Source organism: Anomaloglossus baeobatrachus, chromosome 7 (genome assembly GCF_048569485.1).
Source record: "Anomaloglossus baeobatrachus isolate aAnoBae1 chromosome 7, aAnoBae1.hap1, whole genome shotgun sequence".
NCBI lineage: Eukaryota > Metazoa > Chordata > Amphibia > Anura > Aromobatidae > Anomaloglossus > Anomaloglossus baeobatrachus.
Window position 1 is genome coordinate 13,282,832 of NC_134359.1, and position 17,404 is coordinate 13,300,235.

Sequence of the window (17,404 nt, forward strand, 5' to 3'; positions counted from 1 at the left end):
ACCCACAGCCGGCAGAGATATTGAAAACGGCGCGGAAACGAAGTACAGAGGGTATCAGGACGTCTGTATATGAGGAGTCATCACCGGGCGTAGCCTCTGTATATGAGGAGTCATCACGGGGCGCGGCCTCTGTATATGAGGAGTCATCACGGGGCGTGGCCTCTGTATATGAGGAGTCATCATGGGGCGTGGCCTCTGTATATGAGGAGTCATCACGGGGCGTGGCCTCTGTATATGAGGAGTCATCACGGGGCGCGGCCTCTGTATATGAGGAGTCGTCATGGGGCGTAGCCTCTGTATATAAAGAGTCATCACAGGGCATAGCCTCTATATATATAAAGAGTCATCACGGGGCGTAGCCTCTGTATATGAAGAGTTATCACGGGGCGTAGCCTCTGTATATGAGGAGTCATCACGGGGCATAGCCTCTGTATATGAAGCGTGATCACGGGCGCAGCCTCTGTATATGAGGAGTCATCACGGGGTGTAGCTTCTGTATATGAAGCGTGATCACGGGCGCAGCCTCTGTATATGAGGAGTCATCACGGGGCGTAGCCTCTGTATATGAAGAGTCATCACGGGGTGCGGCCTCTGTATATGAAGAGTCATTACGGGGCATAGCCTCTGTATATGAAGAGTCGTCATGGGGCGTAGCCTCTGTATATAAAGAGTCATCAAGGGGCGTAGCCTCTGTATATGAGGAGTCCTCATGGGGCGTAGCCTCTATATATATATATATATAAAGAGTCATCACTGGGCGTAGCCTCTGTATATGAGGAGTCATCACGGGGCAAAGCCTCAATATATAAAGAGTCATCACGGGGCGTAGCCTCTGTATATGAAGAGTCATCACGGGGTGTAGCCTCTGTATATGAAGAGTCATCAAGGGGCGTAGCCTCTGTATATGAAGAGTCATCAAGGGGCGTAGCCTCTGTATATGAGGAGTCATCACGGGGCGCAGCCTCTGTATATGAGGAGTCCTCACGGGGCGTAGCCTCTGTAAATGAGGAGTCATCACGGGGCGTAGCCTCTATATATAAAGAGTCATCACGGGGCGCAGCCTCTGTATATGAGGAGTCATCACGGGGCGTAGCCTCTATATATAAAGAGTCATCACGGGGCGCAGCCTCTGTATATGAGGAGTCATCACGGGCGCAGCCTCTGTATATGAGGAGTCATCACGGGGCGTAGCCTCTGTATATGAAGCGTGATCACAAGGCGCGGCCTCTGTATATGAATAGTCATCACGGGGCGCAGCCTCTGTATATGAATAGTCATCACGGGGTGTAGCCTCTGTATATGAGGAGTCATCACGAGGCGCGGCCTCTGTATATGAGGAGTCATCACGGGGCGCAGCCTCTGTATATGAGGAGTCATCACGGGGCGTAGCCTCTGTATATGAAGCGTGATCACAAGGCGCGGCCTCTGTATATGAATAGTCATCACAGGGCGCAGCCTCTGTATATGAAGAGTCATCACGGGGCGTAGCCTCTGTATATGAGGAGTCATCATGGGGCGTAGCCTCTGTATATGACGAGTCATCACTGGGCGCAGCCTCTGTATATGACGAGTCATCACTGGGCGTAGCCTCTGTATATGAAGCGTGATCACGGGGCGCGGACTCTATATGAAGAGTCATTACGGGACATAGCCTCTGTATATGACGCGTGATAACGGGGCGTAGCCTCTGTATATGAGGAGTCATCATGGGGCGTAGCCTCTGTATATGACGAGTCATCACTGGGCGCAGCCTCTGTATATGACGAGTCATCACTGGGCGTAGCCTCTGTATATGAAGCGTGATCACGGGGCGCGGACTCTATATGAAGAGTCATTACGGGACATAGCCTCTGTATATGACGCGTGATAACGGGGCGTAGCCTCTGTATATGACTAGTCATCACTGGGCGCAGCCTCTGTATATGAAGAGTCATCACTGGGCGCAGCCTCTGTATATGAGGAGTCATCACGGGGTGCGGACTCTGTATATGACGAGTCATCACTGGGCGTAGCCTCTGTATATGACGAGTCATCACTGGGCGTAGCCTCTGTATATGAAGAGTCATCACGGGGCGTAGCCTCTGTATATGACGAATCATCACGGGGCGTAGCCTCTGTATATGACGAGTCATCACTGGGCACAGCCTCTGTATATGACGAGTCATCACGGGGCGTAGCCTCTGTATATAAAGAGTCATCACGGGGCACGACCATCAACCCCTAATGATTGACCTCAGATATATTTTAGCTTTTTCCCCCTGGATTTCAGCAGCCGCGGCTTTTTTATTTCTTCCTCAGGGACGCGGCTGAACGATGCTTTTATTTTTTTTTTGCGGTGTTTTGGCCACTTATAAATTATTGTGTAATTATGTGGGACCACGGGGAACACTATTCTCCTTATGGAGACTTTGCAAGCCAGTCTGGCTGGATGCTGTAAGGGGATTTGTAGCTGCCCCTCTGCAAAATATTCAAATTGTCTCTCCAGGACAGGAGACAAACTCTAGCGCAGCGCCACCTATTGAAAGTAGCGATCCTAAAAGTTAAATGTGGATTTTTAACAATCCTTTCAATATAACTTAGGATATATAAGCCAGATCAGAATCCCAATTTGCAGACACGGTGTTTCGGGGTGCTTGCCCCTCGTCAGTGCAAAGTATGGGGTGTCTGATCTGGCTATGAGAAGCTTTTTTCGTGTAATTATGCAAATTTTTCTACAAAAAAAGCTTTTATATAAAATATATTTTTTGTGCAGTCGGCCTTTTAATGCAGGAATATATCATTTATTTTTACGTAGCACTGGGGGGGAGGGCGCTGAGTCCGGCGGCTCAGGCGAGATCGCGCAGCCTTTAGTTGCGGCTGCTCAGTTGTTATCAGGCTGAATGTGTCCATATTATTGGGGTCCCGCAGTCAGCGAGGGTCCGGCGCCCGTCATGTTTGTCGTCTTCTCTTTCTGCAGATGGCATTTCCCTAATAACCAGTAAGGAATCTGCAGACAGCGCGGTGACTCCGGAGGAGGCCAAACAGGTACCAGACCCTAATCTGACGCTGCAGGTGGAAACGCCACTGCCCCGGTGTCCACCATCCCCCCTCAATACAGGGGGGGGAGGGGAGCAGAATTCTCACTTTCTTCGGCGCTCCATTGGGAGACCCAGACGATTGGGTGTATAGCTACTGCCTCCGGAGGCCACACAAAGCATTACACTAAAAAGTGTAAGGCCCCTCCCCTTCTGGCTATACACCCCCAGTGGGATCACTGGCTCACCAGTTTTCTGCTTTGTGCGAAGGAGGTCAGACATCCACGCATAGCTCCACTGTTTAGTCAGCAGTAGCTGCTGACTATATCGGATGGAAGAAAAGAGGGCCCATATAGGGCCCCCAGCATGCTCCCTTCTCACCCCGCTTGTGGTTTGTAAGGTTGAGGTACCTATTGCTGGTACGGCGGCTGGAGCCCACATGCTGTTTTCCTTCCACATCCCCCTGAGGGGCTCTGAGGAAGTGGGATCTTACCGGCCCCAAAGCCCTGAGGCCGGGCTCCATCCACAGACCCATTGAACCTGCTGGATACGGAGCTGGGTGCCGTTCAGGGACATGGCCCTGCACCATTCAGGTACTCTGTGTCCCCGTACACACAGGCACAGCACACTCCAGACTTGCTGGGTGTGCTAGTGCGCCGGGGACAGTAAAGGGTTACAGTCACTACAGCCTAGCTGAGTGACTTTATGTATGGGGAACTACCGCGCCGGACGCTCCGGGAGCGGCGGCGCGGCTGGGACTTGTAGTGCGCCGGGGACTTAGCGCCGACCGCGCTTTTACGGCGGCGGCGCTTATAAATCCAGTCCCCGGCTTTTGCGGCCTAGCTCCGCTTCGTTCCCGCCCCCACCCTGTCAATCAGGGTAGGGGAGAGACGCTGTACAATCAGCGCCGAGGGCTGGAGCCTTATTTACATGCTCCAGCCCTCTCACTGGACACTGTGGGACGCCGGTTTACCGCTCTGACTTGGGGGCACGCCCACGGCCCGCCCCCTACTCACACGAGCGGGAGAAGGACGCCGGCAGCCATTCCTGCAGTCCGAGCTGAGAGATCGGACTCTGGGCGACCAGGCACAGGACTAGGGCGACCACACACCCGCTTATAGGCGGGCGGTAAGCGGCACCTGAAGTGCTGACCCCACTAAATACCGCAGTTGTCCATTGGTATTTTTATGCTTACACTGCATAGGTCGCTATTTTTGGCTATATGCCCTCTTAGATGGCGACACATCAGCAGCAGGAAAGCAGGGGTGCTAAGGCACAGGCTTTCTATGCTGCTTGTATTGCATGTACTGAAGTGTTCATGTGTATTTATGCTTGTATGCTATACACTGCACTGTACGGTCACTAGTCTGGGCTATTTTCGCCTAGAATGACTAGATTACAGCAGCAGAAAAGCAGGGGTGCTGAGGCACAGGTTTTTTCTATGCTGCTTGTATTGCAGGGGTTGCAGTGTTCATTTGTACTTATGCTTGTATGCTATACATTGCACTGTATGGTCGATATTCTGGGCTATATTCCCCTAGATGGCTAGTCTACAGCAGCAGAAAAGCAGGGGTGCCAAGGCACAGGCTTTCTATGCTGCTTGTATTGCATGTGCTGCAGTGTTCATTGTACTTTATGCTTGTATGCTATACATTGCATTGTACGGTCGCCATTCTTAGCTCTATGTCCTAGATGGCTAGTCGGCAGCAGCATATAAGCAACTCAGGCTTTCGATGCTGTTTTTACTGCATGTGATACTGTTCCACGGCACTGAACCCCATTGTGTGCAATGCTCCCCTGGAGCACTTGGTCAGCCGGGGTCTCTACTAGACGTGGCCAAAGGAACCACCTGTCAACCCTGTCCAAGGACAGGGATGGAGTTGCAATGGGATAGAGACTTGCAGTCCGGACAGGCCATGGGCAATCTGGATCATTGCTCCCTGGCCACCCTCATTGGGAATAAAATCGGTGCTCCGGGGGGGTCCCAGGAGGCTCTCTGTATGATGGGGCAGACGTAGCTGATCAGGACTTTGATCCTGACAACGCTCTCAATCCGGATACACCGGATGGTGACGCCATAAGGAATGATCCTATAGCGTCCATCAATGGAATGTTGGATCTTTCTCCCTCAGCTCCCCCAGCGGAGGAGTCAGCTTCACAGCAGGAGAAGTCCCTTTTCAGTAGCTCAAACGTAGATTGAGTATTTTTCTGGCCACGCTGACTTCAGAGAAGCAGTCCAGGAACACCACGCTTACCAGATAAGCGTTCTCCAAACGTATTAAGGATACACGTTATCCTTTTCCCCCTGACGTGGTCAAGCGTGGGACCCAGGGTCCAAAGGTGGATTCTCCAATCTCCAGGCTTGCGGCTAGAGCATAGTTGCAGTGGAGATGGGACTTCACTTAAAGATGCCAGACAGATGGACTCTGGTTGAAATCTGTCTATGAGGCTATCGGCGTGTCGGTTGCTCCGGCATTTACAGCCGTATGGGCACCCTAAGCTTTTCAGCTGTTCTTGCACAGCTGGTCTTGAGCATATGTACATTTGTGCCGCAGGGGCGTCCGTAACCTCGCAATGTCTGCATTGCGACTTACCCTATTAATGCTGTCCTGGAAGGACAGTCGAGGTTTCGGTCCTTCCCAAGCTCGGGCAGGTCCCAATTGTCCTCGTCCAAAAGAGCTGAAAAGCCTCAGAGGGGCTCAGTTTCCGGGGGCTCAATCACGCCCAAGGAAGGCAGCCGGAGGAACCGCTACCAAGGCGGTCTCCTCATGACTCTCAGCTCTCTCATCTCTCCGCATCCGCGGTTGATGGCAGATTCGCTCGCCTTTGCGACATTTAGCTGCCACAGGTCACAGACCGGTGGGTGAGGGACATTGTGCCCACGTGCACAGGACAGGGTTCTGTTCTCGTCCTCCGACTCGATTCTTCAGAACGTCCCCACCTCCCCACCGAGCCGATGCTCTTCTGCAGGCAGAAGGAGTGGTAATCCCTGTTCCTCTTCAGGAACAAGACACGGTTTTCCTCCAATCTGGTTGTGGTGCCAAAAAAGGATGGCTCTTTCCGTTCCGTTCTGGACCTAAAACTGCTCAACAAGCACGTGGAGGCCAGGCGGTTCCGGATGAAACCCTCCGCTCCGTCATTGCCTCAATGTCTCAAGGATATTTCCTAGCATCAATAGACATCAAAGATGCTTATCTCCACGTGCCGATTGCTACAGAGCACCAATGTTTTCTACGTTTCGTGCTGGGAGACGACCATCTTCAGTTCGTAGCTCTGCCATTCGGTCTGGCGACAGCCCCACGGGTGTTCACCAAGGTCATGGCGGCAGTGGTAGCAGTCTTGCACTCACAGGGACACTCTGTGATCCCTTACTTGGACGATCTACTTGTCAAGGCACCCTCTCAAGAGGCATGCCAATTCAGCCTGAATGTTGCGCTGGAGACTCTCCAGACGTTCGGGTGGATCATCGACTTCTCAAAGTCAAACCTGTCACAGACCCAATCACTAACGTATCTTGGCATGGAGTTTCATACCCTCTCAGCGCTAGTGAAGCTTCCGCTGGACAAGCAGCGGTCACTACAGACTGGGGTGCAGACTCTCCGTCAAGGTCAGTCGCACTCCTTAAGACGCCTCATGCACTTCCTCGGGAAGTTGGTGGCGGCAATGGGACGGTTCCGTTTGCGCAGTTTCATCTGCGTCCTCTTATTGGGACATTCTCCGCCAATGGGACGGGAAGTCAACATCCCTGAACAGGAAAGTATCCTTTTCACAGAAGGACTCTCTGCAATGGTGGCCTCTTCCCACCTCATTATCACAGGGAAGATCCTTCCTACCACCGCCTTGGGCGGTAGTCACGACAGACGCGAGTCTGTCAGGGTGGGGAGCAGTTTTTCTCCACCACAGGGCTCAGGGTACGTGGACTCAGCAGGAGTCCACCCTTCAGATCCATGTTCTGGAAATCAGAGCAGTGTATCTTGCCCTACTAGCCTTCCAGCAGTGGCTGGAAGGAAAGCAGATCCGAATTCAGTCGGACAACTCCACAGCGGTGGCATACATCAATCACCAAGGAGGGACACGCAGTCGGCAAGCCTTCCAGGAAGTCCGGCGGATTCTGATGTGGGTGGAAGCCACGGCCTCCACCGTATCCGCAGTTCACATCCCCGGCGTAGAAAACTGGGAAGCAGACTTCCTCAGCCGCCAGGGCATGGACGCAGGGGAATGGTCCCTTCACCCGGACGTGTTTCAGGAAATCTGTAGCCGCTGGGGAAGGCCGGACGTCGACCTAATGGCGTCCAGGCACAACAACAAGGTCCCGACCTTCATGGCACGGTCTCGCGATCACAGAACTCTGGCGGCAGACGCCTTAGTGCAAGATTGGTCGCAGTTCCGGCTCCCTTATGTGTTTCCACCTCTGGCACTCTTGCCCAGAGTGCTACGCAAGATCAGATCCGACTGCAGCCGCGTCATACTCGTCGCCCCAGACTGGCCAAGGAGGGCGTGGTATCCGGATCTGTGGCATCTCACGGTCGGCCAACCGTGGGCACTACCAGACCGACCAGACTTACTGTCCCAAGGGCCGTTTTTCCATCGGAATTCTGCGGCCTTGAACCTGACTGTGTGGCCATTGAGTCCTGGATCCTAGCGTCTTCAGGATTATCCCAAGGGGTCGTTGCCACCATGAGACAGGCTAGGAAGCCCACGTCCGCTAACATCTACCACAGAACGTGGAGGATATTCTTATCCTGGTGCTCTGCTCAGGGAGTGTCTCCCTGGCCATTTGCATTGTCTACCTTTCTTTCTTTCCTGCAATCTGGGTTAGAAAAAGGTTTGTCGCTCGGCTCCCTTAAAGGGCAAGTCTCGGCGCTATCCGTCTTTTTTCAAAAGCGTCTAGCACGACTTCCTAGGGTGCGCACGTTCCTGCAGGGGGTTCGTCATATTGTACCCCCGTACAAGCAGCCGTTAGATCCATGGGATCTGAACAGGGTACTAGTTGCCCTCCAGAAGCCGCCCTTCGAGCCTCTGAGGGAGGTTTCACTTTCTAGACTATCACAGAAAGTGGCCTTTCTGGTAGCGGTCACATCTCTTCGGAGAGTGTCTGAGCTAGCAGCGTTGTCATCCAAGGCCCCCTTCCTGGTCTTCCACCAGGACAAGGTAGTGCTGCGCCCCATTCAGGAGTTTCTCCAGAAGGTGGTATCCTCTTTTCATCTTAATCAGGATATCTCTTTGCCTTCGTTTTGTCCTCATGCAGTTCATCGGTATGAGAAGGATTTACATTTGTTAGATCTGGTGAGAGCACTCAGAATCTACATTTCCCGCACGGCGCCCCTGCGCCGCTCGGATGCACTCTTTGTCCTTGTCGCTGGTAAGCGCAAAGGGTCGCAGGCTTCTAAGGCCACCCTGGCTCGATGGATCAAAGAACCAATTCTTGAAGCCTACTGTTCTGCTGGGCTTCCGGTTTCATGAGGGCTGAAGGCCCATTCTACCAGAGCCGTGGGTGCATCCTGGGCATTACGACACCAGGCTACGGCTCAACAGGTGTGCCAGGCAGCTACCTGGTCGAGTCTGCACACTTTCACCAAACATTATCAGGTGCATACCTATGCTTCGGCGGACGCCAGCCTAGGTAGAAGAGTCCTGCAGGCGGCAGTTGCCTCCCCGTAGGGGAGGGCTGTCTTGCAGCTCTAACATGAGGTATTTCTTTACCCACCCAGGGACAGCTTTTGGACGTCCCAATCGTCTGGGTCTCCCAATAGAGCGCCGAAGAAGAAGGGAATTTTGTTACTTACCGTAAATTCCTTTTCTTCTAGCTCTTATTGGGAGACCCAGCACCCGCCCTGTTGTCCTTCGGGATTTTTGGGTTTTTTCGGGTACACATGTTGTTCATGTTGAACGGTTTTTCAGTTCTCCGATGTTACTTCGGAGTGAATTTGTTTAACCAAGTTATTGGCTTTCCTCCTTCTTGCTTTTGCACTAAAACTGGTGAGCCAGTGATCCCACTGGGGGTGTATAGCCAGAAGGGGAGGGGCCTTGCACTTTTTAGTGTAATGCTTTGTGTGGCCTCCGGAGGCAGTAGCTATACACCCAATCGTCTGGGTCTCCCAATAGGAGCTAGAAGAAAAGGAATTTACGGTAAGTAACAAAATTCCCTTCTTTCCTTCCTCACCCTTCCCCCGCTGCACCCTCTGATGGCCGCCCCCATAATCTCCTGTTCATGTCTCACACAGTTCTTGGCCCCAAGTGAGGAGATCAAGGAGGACGCCACCAAGATGGAGGAAGGCGGAGACGTGGATGACCTGGTAAGATCTACAAGTAGAGATCGCACAGGGGAGCCGGGGGGCGCACAGGGGAGCCGGGGGGCGCAGAGGGGAGCCGGGGGGGGCGCAGAGGGGAGCCGGGGGGGGGCGCAGAGGGGAGCCGGGGGGGGGCGCAGAGGGGAGCCGGGGGGGGCGCAGAGGGGAGCCGGGGGGGCGCAGAGGGGAGCCGGGGGGGCGCACAGGGGAGCCGGGGGGGGCGCACAGGGGAGCCGGGGGGGGCGCAGAGGGGAGCCAGGGGGTGTACAGGAGGGCGGGGGCGTACAGGAGAGCGGGGGTCGCACAGGAGAGCGGGGGTCTCGTCTGTACAGTCACACTACTGCTCCGTATCTACAGGTAGACATATATAATAATTAGTAACACCTCGTGCACTCGGCCTCCTTCGTGTTGCGTCTCTCACATTTTCAGCTCTTCATTATTTTTTGCTGTCAGTGAATAAAAACGTTTCCATTCAGTGACTGAAAGCCGGAGACTCGGGGGGCAGCGGGGGCAGGAACGGAATCTGTCTCCAGCACTCAGTATACAGGCTGTACACATCATTAAAATAAAGACATAGCCTGATGACACTGATGTACTTACAGGAGGATCCATCGCAGAAGAGCTCCCTGCTGAATAGTACATTCACACCAGCTTCATCAGGTCCAGCAAATGTATTTACTATTGTGTGCGGCATCTGCTGCCAGCTCCCATCACACACATGTCCCCGCAATATGTGTGCAGACACCGAACAGCAAGGCATGATGGGGGATTTTAACTCCAAAGTCTGCAGAATAGTGAGTGCAGCTCTGGAGTATAATACAGGATGTAACTCAGGATCAGTAATGTATGTACACAGGGATTGCACCAGCAGAACAGTGAGTGCAGCTCTGGAGTATAATACAGGAGGTAACTCAGGATCAGTAATGTAATGTATGTACACAGTGACTGCACCAGCAGAATAGTGAGTGCAGCTCTGGAGTATAATACAGGAGGTAACTCAGGATCAGTAATGTATGTACACAGTGACTGCAGCAGCAGAATAGTGAGTGCAGCTCTGGAGTATAATACAGGAAGTAACTCAGGATCAGTAATGTATGTACACAGGGATTGCACCAGCAGAATAGTGAGTGCAGCTCTGGAGTATAATACAGGAGGTAACTCAGGATCAGTAATGTATATACACAGTGACTGCACCAGCAGAATAGTGAGTGCAGCTCTGGAGTATAATACAGGAAGTAACTCAGGATCAGTAATGTATGTACACAGTGACTGCAGCAGCAGAATAGTGAGCGCAGCTCTGGAATATAATATAGGAGGTAACTCAGGATCAGTAATGTATATACACAGTGACTGCACCAGCAGAATAGTGAGTGCAGCTCTGGAGTATAATACAGGAAGTAACTCAGGATCAGTAATGTATGTACACAGTGACTGCAGCAGCAGAATAGTGAGCGCAGCTCTGGAATATAATATAGGAGGTAACTCAGGATCAGTAATGTCTGTACACAGTGATTGCACCAGCAGAATAGTGAGTGCAGCTCTGGAGTATAATACAGGATGTAACTCAGGATCAGTAATGTATGTACACAGTGATTGCACCAGAAGAATAGTGAGTGCAGGTCTGGAGTATAATACAGGAGGTAACTCAGGATCAGTAATGTATGTACACAGTGACTGCACCAGCAGAATAGTGAGTGCAGCTCTGGAATATAATACAGGAGGTAACTCAGGATCAGTAATGTAATGTATGTACACAGTGACTGCACCAGCAGAATAGTGACTGCAGCTCTGGAGTATAATACAGGATGTAACTCAGGATCAGTAATGTAATATATGTACACAGTGACTGCACCAGCAGAATAGTGAGTGCAGCTCTGGAATATAATATAGGAGGTAACTCAGGATCAGTAATGTCTGTACACAGTGATTGCACCAGCAGAATAGTGAGTGCAGCTCTGGAGTATAATACAGGAGGTAACTCAGGATCAGTAATGTATGTACACAGTGACTGCACCAGCAGAATAGTGAGTGCAGCTCTGGAGTATAATACAGGATGTAACTCAGGATCAGTAATGTATGTACACAGGGATTGCACCAGCAGAATAGTGAGTGCAGCTCTGGAGTATAATACAGGAGGTAACTCAGGATCAGTAATGTAATGTATGTACACAGTGACTGCACCAGCAGAATAGTGAGTGCAGCTCTGGAGTATAATACAGGAGGTAACTCAGGATCAGTAATGTATGTACACAGTGACTGCAGCAGCAGAATAGTGAGCGCAGCTCTGGAGTAGAATACAGGAAGTAACTCAGGTTCAGTAATGTATGTACACAGTGACTGCACCAGCAGAATAGTGAGTGCAGCTCTGGAGTATAATACAGGAGGTAACTCAGGATCAGTAATGTATATACACAGTGACTGCACCAGCAGAATAGTGAGTGCAGCTCTGGAGTATAATACAGGAAGTAACTCAGGATCAGTAATGTATGTACACAGTGACTGCAGCAGCAGAATAGTGAGCGCAGCTCTGGAATATAATATAGGAGGTAACTCAGGATCAGTAATGTCTGTACACAGTGATTGCACCAGCAGAATAGTGAGTGCAGCTCTGGAGTATAATACAGGATGTAACTCAGGATCAGTAATGTATGTACACAGTGATTGCACCAGAAGAATAGTGAGTGCAGGTCTGGAGTATAATACAGGAGGTAACTCAGGATCAGTAATGTATGTACACAGTGACTGCACCAGCAGAATAGTGAGTGCAGCTCTGGAATATAATACAGGAGGTAACTCAGGATCAGTAATGTAATGTATGTACACAGTGACTGCACCAGCAGAATAGTGACTGCAGCTCTGGAGTATAATACAGGATGTAACTCAGGATCAGTAATGTAATATATGTACACAGTGACTGCACCAGCAGAATAGTGAGTGCAGCTCTGGAATATAATATAGGAGGTAACTCAGGATCAGTAATGTCTGTACACAGTGATTGCACCAGCAGAATAGTGAGTGCAGCTCTGGAGTATAATACAGGAGGTAACTCAGGATCAGTAATGTATGTACACAGTGACTGCACCAGCAGAATAGTGAGTGCAGCTCTGGAGTATAATACAGGAGGTAACTCAGGATCAGTAATGTATGTACACAGTGACTGCACCAGCAGAATAGTGAGTGCAGCTCTGGAGTATAATACAGGAGGTAACTCAGGATCAGTAATGTATATACACAGTGACTGCACCAGCAGAATAGTGAGTGCAGCTCTGGAGTATAATACAGGAGGTAACTCAGGATCAGTAATGTATATACACAGTGACTGCACCAGCAGAATAGTGAGTGCAGCTCTGGAGTATAATACAGGAGGTAACTCAGGCTCAGTAATGTAATGTATGTACACAGTGACTGCACCAGCAGAATAGTGAGTGCAGCTCTGGAGTATAATACAGGAGGTAACTCAGGATCAGTAATGTATATACACAGTGACTGCACCAGCAGAATAGTGAGTGCAGCTCTGGAGTATAATACAGGAGGTAACTCAGGATCAGTAATGTAATGTACATACACAGTGACTGCACCAGCAGAATAGTGAGTGCAGCTCTGGAGTATAATACAGGAGGTAACTCAGGATCAGTAATGTAATGTATGTACACAGTGACTGCACCAGCAGAATAGTGAGTGCAGCTCTGGAGGATAATACAGGAGGTAACTCAGGATCAGTAATGTAATGTATGTACACAGTGACTGCACCAGCAGAATAGGGAGTGCAGCTCTGGAGTATAATACAGGAGGTAACTCAGGATCAGTAATGTAATGTACATACACAGTGACTGCACCAGCAGAATAGTGAGTGCAGCTCTGGAGTATAATACAGGAGGTAACTCAGGATCAGTAATGTAATGTATGTACACAGTGACTGCACCAGCAGAATAGTGAGTGCAGCTCTGGAGTATAATACAGGAGGTAACTCAGGATCAGTAATGTAATGTATGTACACAGTGACTGCACCAGCAGAATAGTGAGTGCAGCTCTGGAGTATAATACAGGAGGTAACTCGGGATCAGTAATGTATATACACAGTGACTGCACCAGCAGAATAGTGAGTGCAGCTCTGGAGTATAATACAGGAGGTAACTCAGGATCAGTAATGTATATACACAGTGAGTGCAGCTCTGGAGTATAGCAGGTTATTTCTTATGATCAGTACTGTGCTGTGTATTATATTGTGCAGTTCTAACCTCTCCCGTTCTCTCTGCAGTTGGATATGATGTAGCAGTCGCATTATGGGATGTCGGCAGAGGATGAGGAGTCTCCGTGGTTACAGTGTAATATCTGTATATTTTGCACTCGGCTTCTTCTCGCTGATTTCGGGCCGTTTCATGCGGTGGCGATCGCTTGCTCCGGACGTGTGATGGAACTGATCCATGTGAACTGCTGATAATTTAGTTCCTTCATTCTCCCTTTTCTCCGCTGTGCAGTTGATGGCACTTGGGGGTCTCCCCTCGCAGACCCCCTCCACTCACTCAGAAGCCATGTATGTGAGATGTTGGGGGGATTTGGGGGGTGGTTTCCAGCAGTTTCCTCATTGACACTTCACATTACGCAGCGGACGAATAGCGTCTGCTTCTCCTGTCTGATGAGGCCCATAAAGATGAAGCAACTACGGGCAGAATTGTGATTGCAGCTCTGAATCAGCCGTCTCACAAGAGGGGAGAAGGAATCCTAGAATATGCTCTAAGGGTGGATTATGGAGGTTTTATATTTACTGTTTTCTTTCTATTTTTTGCCTTTTGATTAACATCTGTAATGAGCTGTAATAAATGAGATGTCAGACACCGATCATCTGCCTGCTGGTGGGGGTGAAGCAAAAGTTTGGGCGCCCCCTCCGTGCTGCATCCACGGAGCGCGAGACGACGTCCTCTGCATCACAGACCGGCTCCTGGCGGGGGAGATCAGCGGCCTCAGATCAGCAGCTGCCGCTGTGCCATAACAGGACTGGGGGGCATCGGCTCGAAACCCACGCTGCCCACCTATATCCAACAATGGGCACATTGGTACCTGCAGGGGGCACAGCCTGAATGCTTGCACTGCACAGCCACCCCCCGGATCATAGCGCCAAGCCCAAACTATCCCCCAGAGATCAGCAACCACTCCTCTTAGATCCAGTGCAGACTGTTGTCCTCTGTTATCAGCCATTTTCTTGTCTGAGATTCCGTTTGTCTGGATGTTTCGATGTTACCTTCTGCTCCTGCAGACGCCGGATTACTGCAGGTTTCCGGTCTCTGCGGTGGGTGTAGGTTTTCCGGCCGCTCTGTTCTCTGACCCTGCACTTGCGCCTCTCTGAGTCTACAGCAGGATCAGACTACGCAGGGTTTGTAGTCTGTTACCGTAGTAACCCCAGCTCTGCGCAGGAGCCGCACACTCAGAATGCTAGAGTTTAATTACAAAGTTGCATTTTTTATTTTTTCCATGCGATAGAACGTTGCAAAAATTTCCACTCCCTTCACAGATCTGTAGCATCTCCGGTGCTGTGATGATGGTGCAGGAGATGCTGAGGGTTGTAGTCCGCCGTCGTTCTGTTCTGAAGCTGTCACATTTGGAAATCCGCAGGAATCCTGGGATCTCGTATCTGCTGGACGTTCGCTGCATCCGATCTACCGCGCTGATCTGATACTGACGTGGTCTCTGCATCTGATCCTAATATGATCGGCTGCAGACGACGGCGCCGCGAGGACACGAACCCACCGGGCACAAGACATAATGAGCCACGTCCTATTGATCCGCCGGAAAAAGGAGCAAAGGGAGGGAGACGAGAGCTGCACGTACCGCGCCACGAGAGCGGCATCAGGAAGAGGAAACTTAGATACACCAGCCCAGTATCACACAGGATTAGATGCATCCCCTCAGCAAACTATCACCCATTATATACTAGGGTACACTGCTCCACAGACTATTAGCATTAGATACACAGCTCAGCAGACAGTATCACACAGGACAGGATTAGATGCACGGCTCAGCAGACAGTATCTCACACAGGACAGGATTAGATGCACGGCTCAGCAGACCGTATCACACAGGAGAGGATTAGATACACGGCTCAGCAGACAGTATCACACAGGATAGGATTAGATACACGGCTCAGCAGACAGTATCACACAGGACAGGATTAGATACACAGCTCAGCAGACAGTATCACACAGGAGAGGATTAGATACACGACTCAGCAGACAGTATCACACAGGAGAGGATTAGATACACAGCTCAGCATACAGTATCACACAGGATAGGATTAGATACACAGCTCAGCAGACAGTATCACACAGGAGAGGATTAGATACACAGCTCAGCAGACAGTATCACACAGGAGAGGATTAGATACACAGCTCAGCAGACAGTATCACACAGGATAGGATTAGATACACAGCTCAGCAGACAGTATCACACAGGAGAGTATTAGATACACAGCTCAGCAGACAGTATCACACAGGAGAGGATTAGATACACAGCTCAGCAGACAGTATCACACAGGAGAGGATTAGATACACAGCTCAGCAGACAATATAACACAGGAGAGGATTAGATACACAGCTCAGCAGACAGTATCACACATGATAGGTTTAGATACAAAGCTCAGCAGACAGTATCACACAGGACAGGATTAGATACACAGCTCAGCAGACAGTATCACACAGGGGAGGATTAGATACACAGCTCAGCAGACAATATAACACAGGAGAGGATTAGATACACAGCTCAGCAGACAGTATCACACATGATAGGATTAGATACACAGCTCAGTGGCATTGTGTCCTCTGTTCCCGGTTTTGCAGTGGTTCCAGACTATCGGATGCCTGATTACTGGACTTGCTGGCAGGGAGTTGCCGGTAATTACACAGACATTACATTTAATGTTACTTTCTTCCCATACACTATTGTGTGGCTGCGGCGCAGTCTTTGTGCGGCGCCGTCTTCGTGCGCCGCGGGGTAATTGGGCCGATCGGGTCACTTGTAATCATTTGCTTTCCGTGGAGACGTGAACATTGGATGAAAAGAATCATTTCCGCAGCAAATTATCAGCATAAACACAAAACCCAGAATAATTACTGCGCCAATTCAGGCAGATTTGATTACTGTTTGCGAGCACCGCCGAATCCTAATCAGTTCTGTGCAACGCCACAAAGCGCAGATTGTCATTCACCGCCGCGATCAGACGCGCTCTGTGATCAGACGTCCCTGGAGTCACCGCAAATACAAGCGTCCAGAACAACGGAGACCGGACGAGGCTGCTACAGGCTGCGAACAAAGGGGGGGAGGATCACATCTGGGGTTTTCCCATCCACACTTAATAGAATTTTGGGGTCTTGTGAGAAGTCAGCACCGAAGACTAATAATCTTTTTGCAGGGAGCTCCCCCTAGTGGTGACTGCAGACAGGATCTTATCATGTATCTCTGTATACAGGGAGCTCCCCCTAGTGGTGTCTGCAGACAAAATCTTATCATGTATCTCTGTATACAGGGAGCTCCCCCTAGTGGTGGCTGCAGACAGGATCTTATCATGTATCTCTGTATACAGGGAGCTCCCCCTAGTGGTGGCTGCAGACAGGATCTTATCATGTATCTCTGTATACAGGGAGCTCCCCCTAGTGGTGGCTGCAGACAGGATCTTATCATGTATCTCTGTATACAGGGGGCTCCCCCTAGTGGTGGCTGCAGACAGGATCTTATCATGTATCTCTGTATATAGGGAGCTCCACCTAGTGGTGGCTGCAGACAGGATCTTATCATGTATCTCTGTATACAGGGAGCTCCACCTAGTGGTGTCTGCAGACAGGATCTTATCATGTATCTCTGTATACAGGGAGCTCCCCCTAGTGGTGGCTGCAGACAGGATCTTATCATGTATCTCTGTATACAGGGAGCTCCCCCTAGTGGTGGCTGCAGACAGGATCTTATCATGTATCTCTGTATACAGGGAGCTCCCCCTAGTGGTGGCTGCAGACAGGATCTTATCATGTATCTCTGTATACAGGGAGCTCCCCCTAGTGGTGGCTGCAGACAGGATCTTATCATGTATCTCTGTATACAGAGAGCTCCCCCTAG

At 50.6% G+C, this 17,404-nt stretch overlaps 1 protein-coding gene across 1 annotated transcript in view; it reads left to right on the top strand.

The window, feature by feature from the left end:
* XRCC5 (X-ray repair cross complementing 5) overlaps positions 1 to 14,138 on the top strand; it is a 43,443-nt gene extending 29,305 nt beyond the window's left edge. The window contains exons 19-21 of the mRNA XM_075318766.1: positions 2,957 to 3,024; positions 9,239 to 9,310; positions 13,563 to 14,138. Of these exons, the coding sequence (XP_075174881.1) occupies positions 2,957 to 3,024; positions 9,239 to 9,310; positions 13,563 to 13,577 (155 nt within the window). The 3' untranslated portion in view covers positions 13,578 to 14,138. The remainder of the gene's footprint in view (positions 1 to 2,956; positions 3,025 to 9,238; positions 9,311 to 13,562) is intronic.
* The last annotated feature ends 3,266 nt before the right edge of the window (positions 14,139 to 17,404 follow it).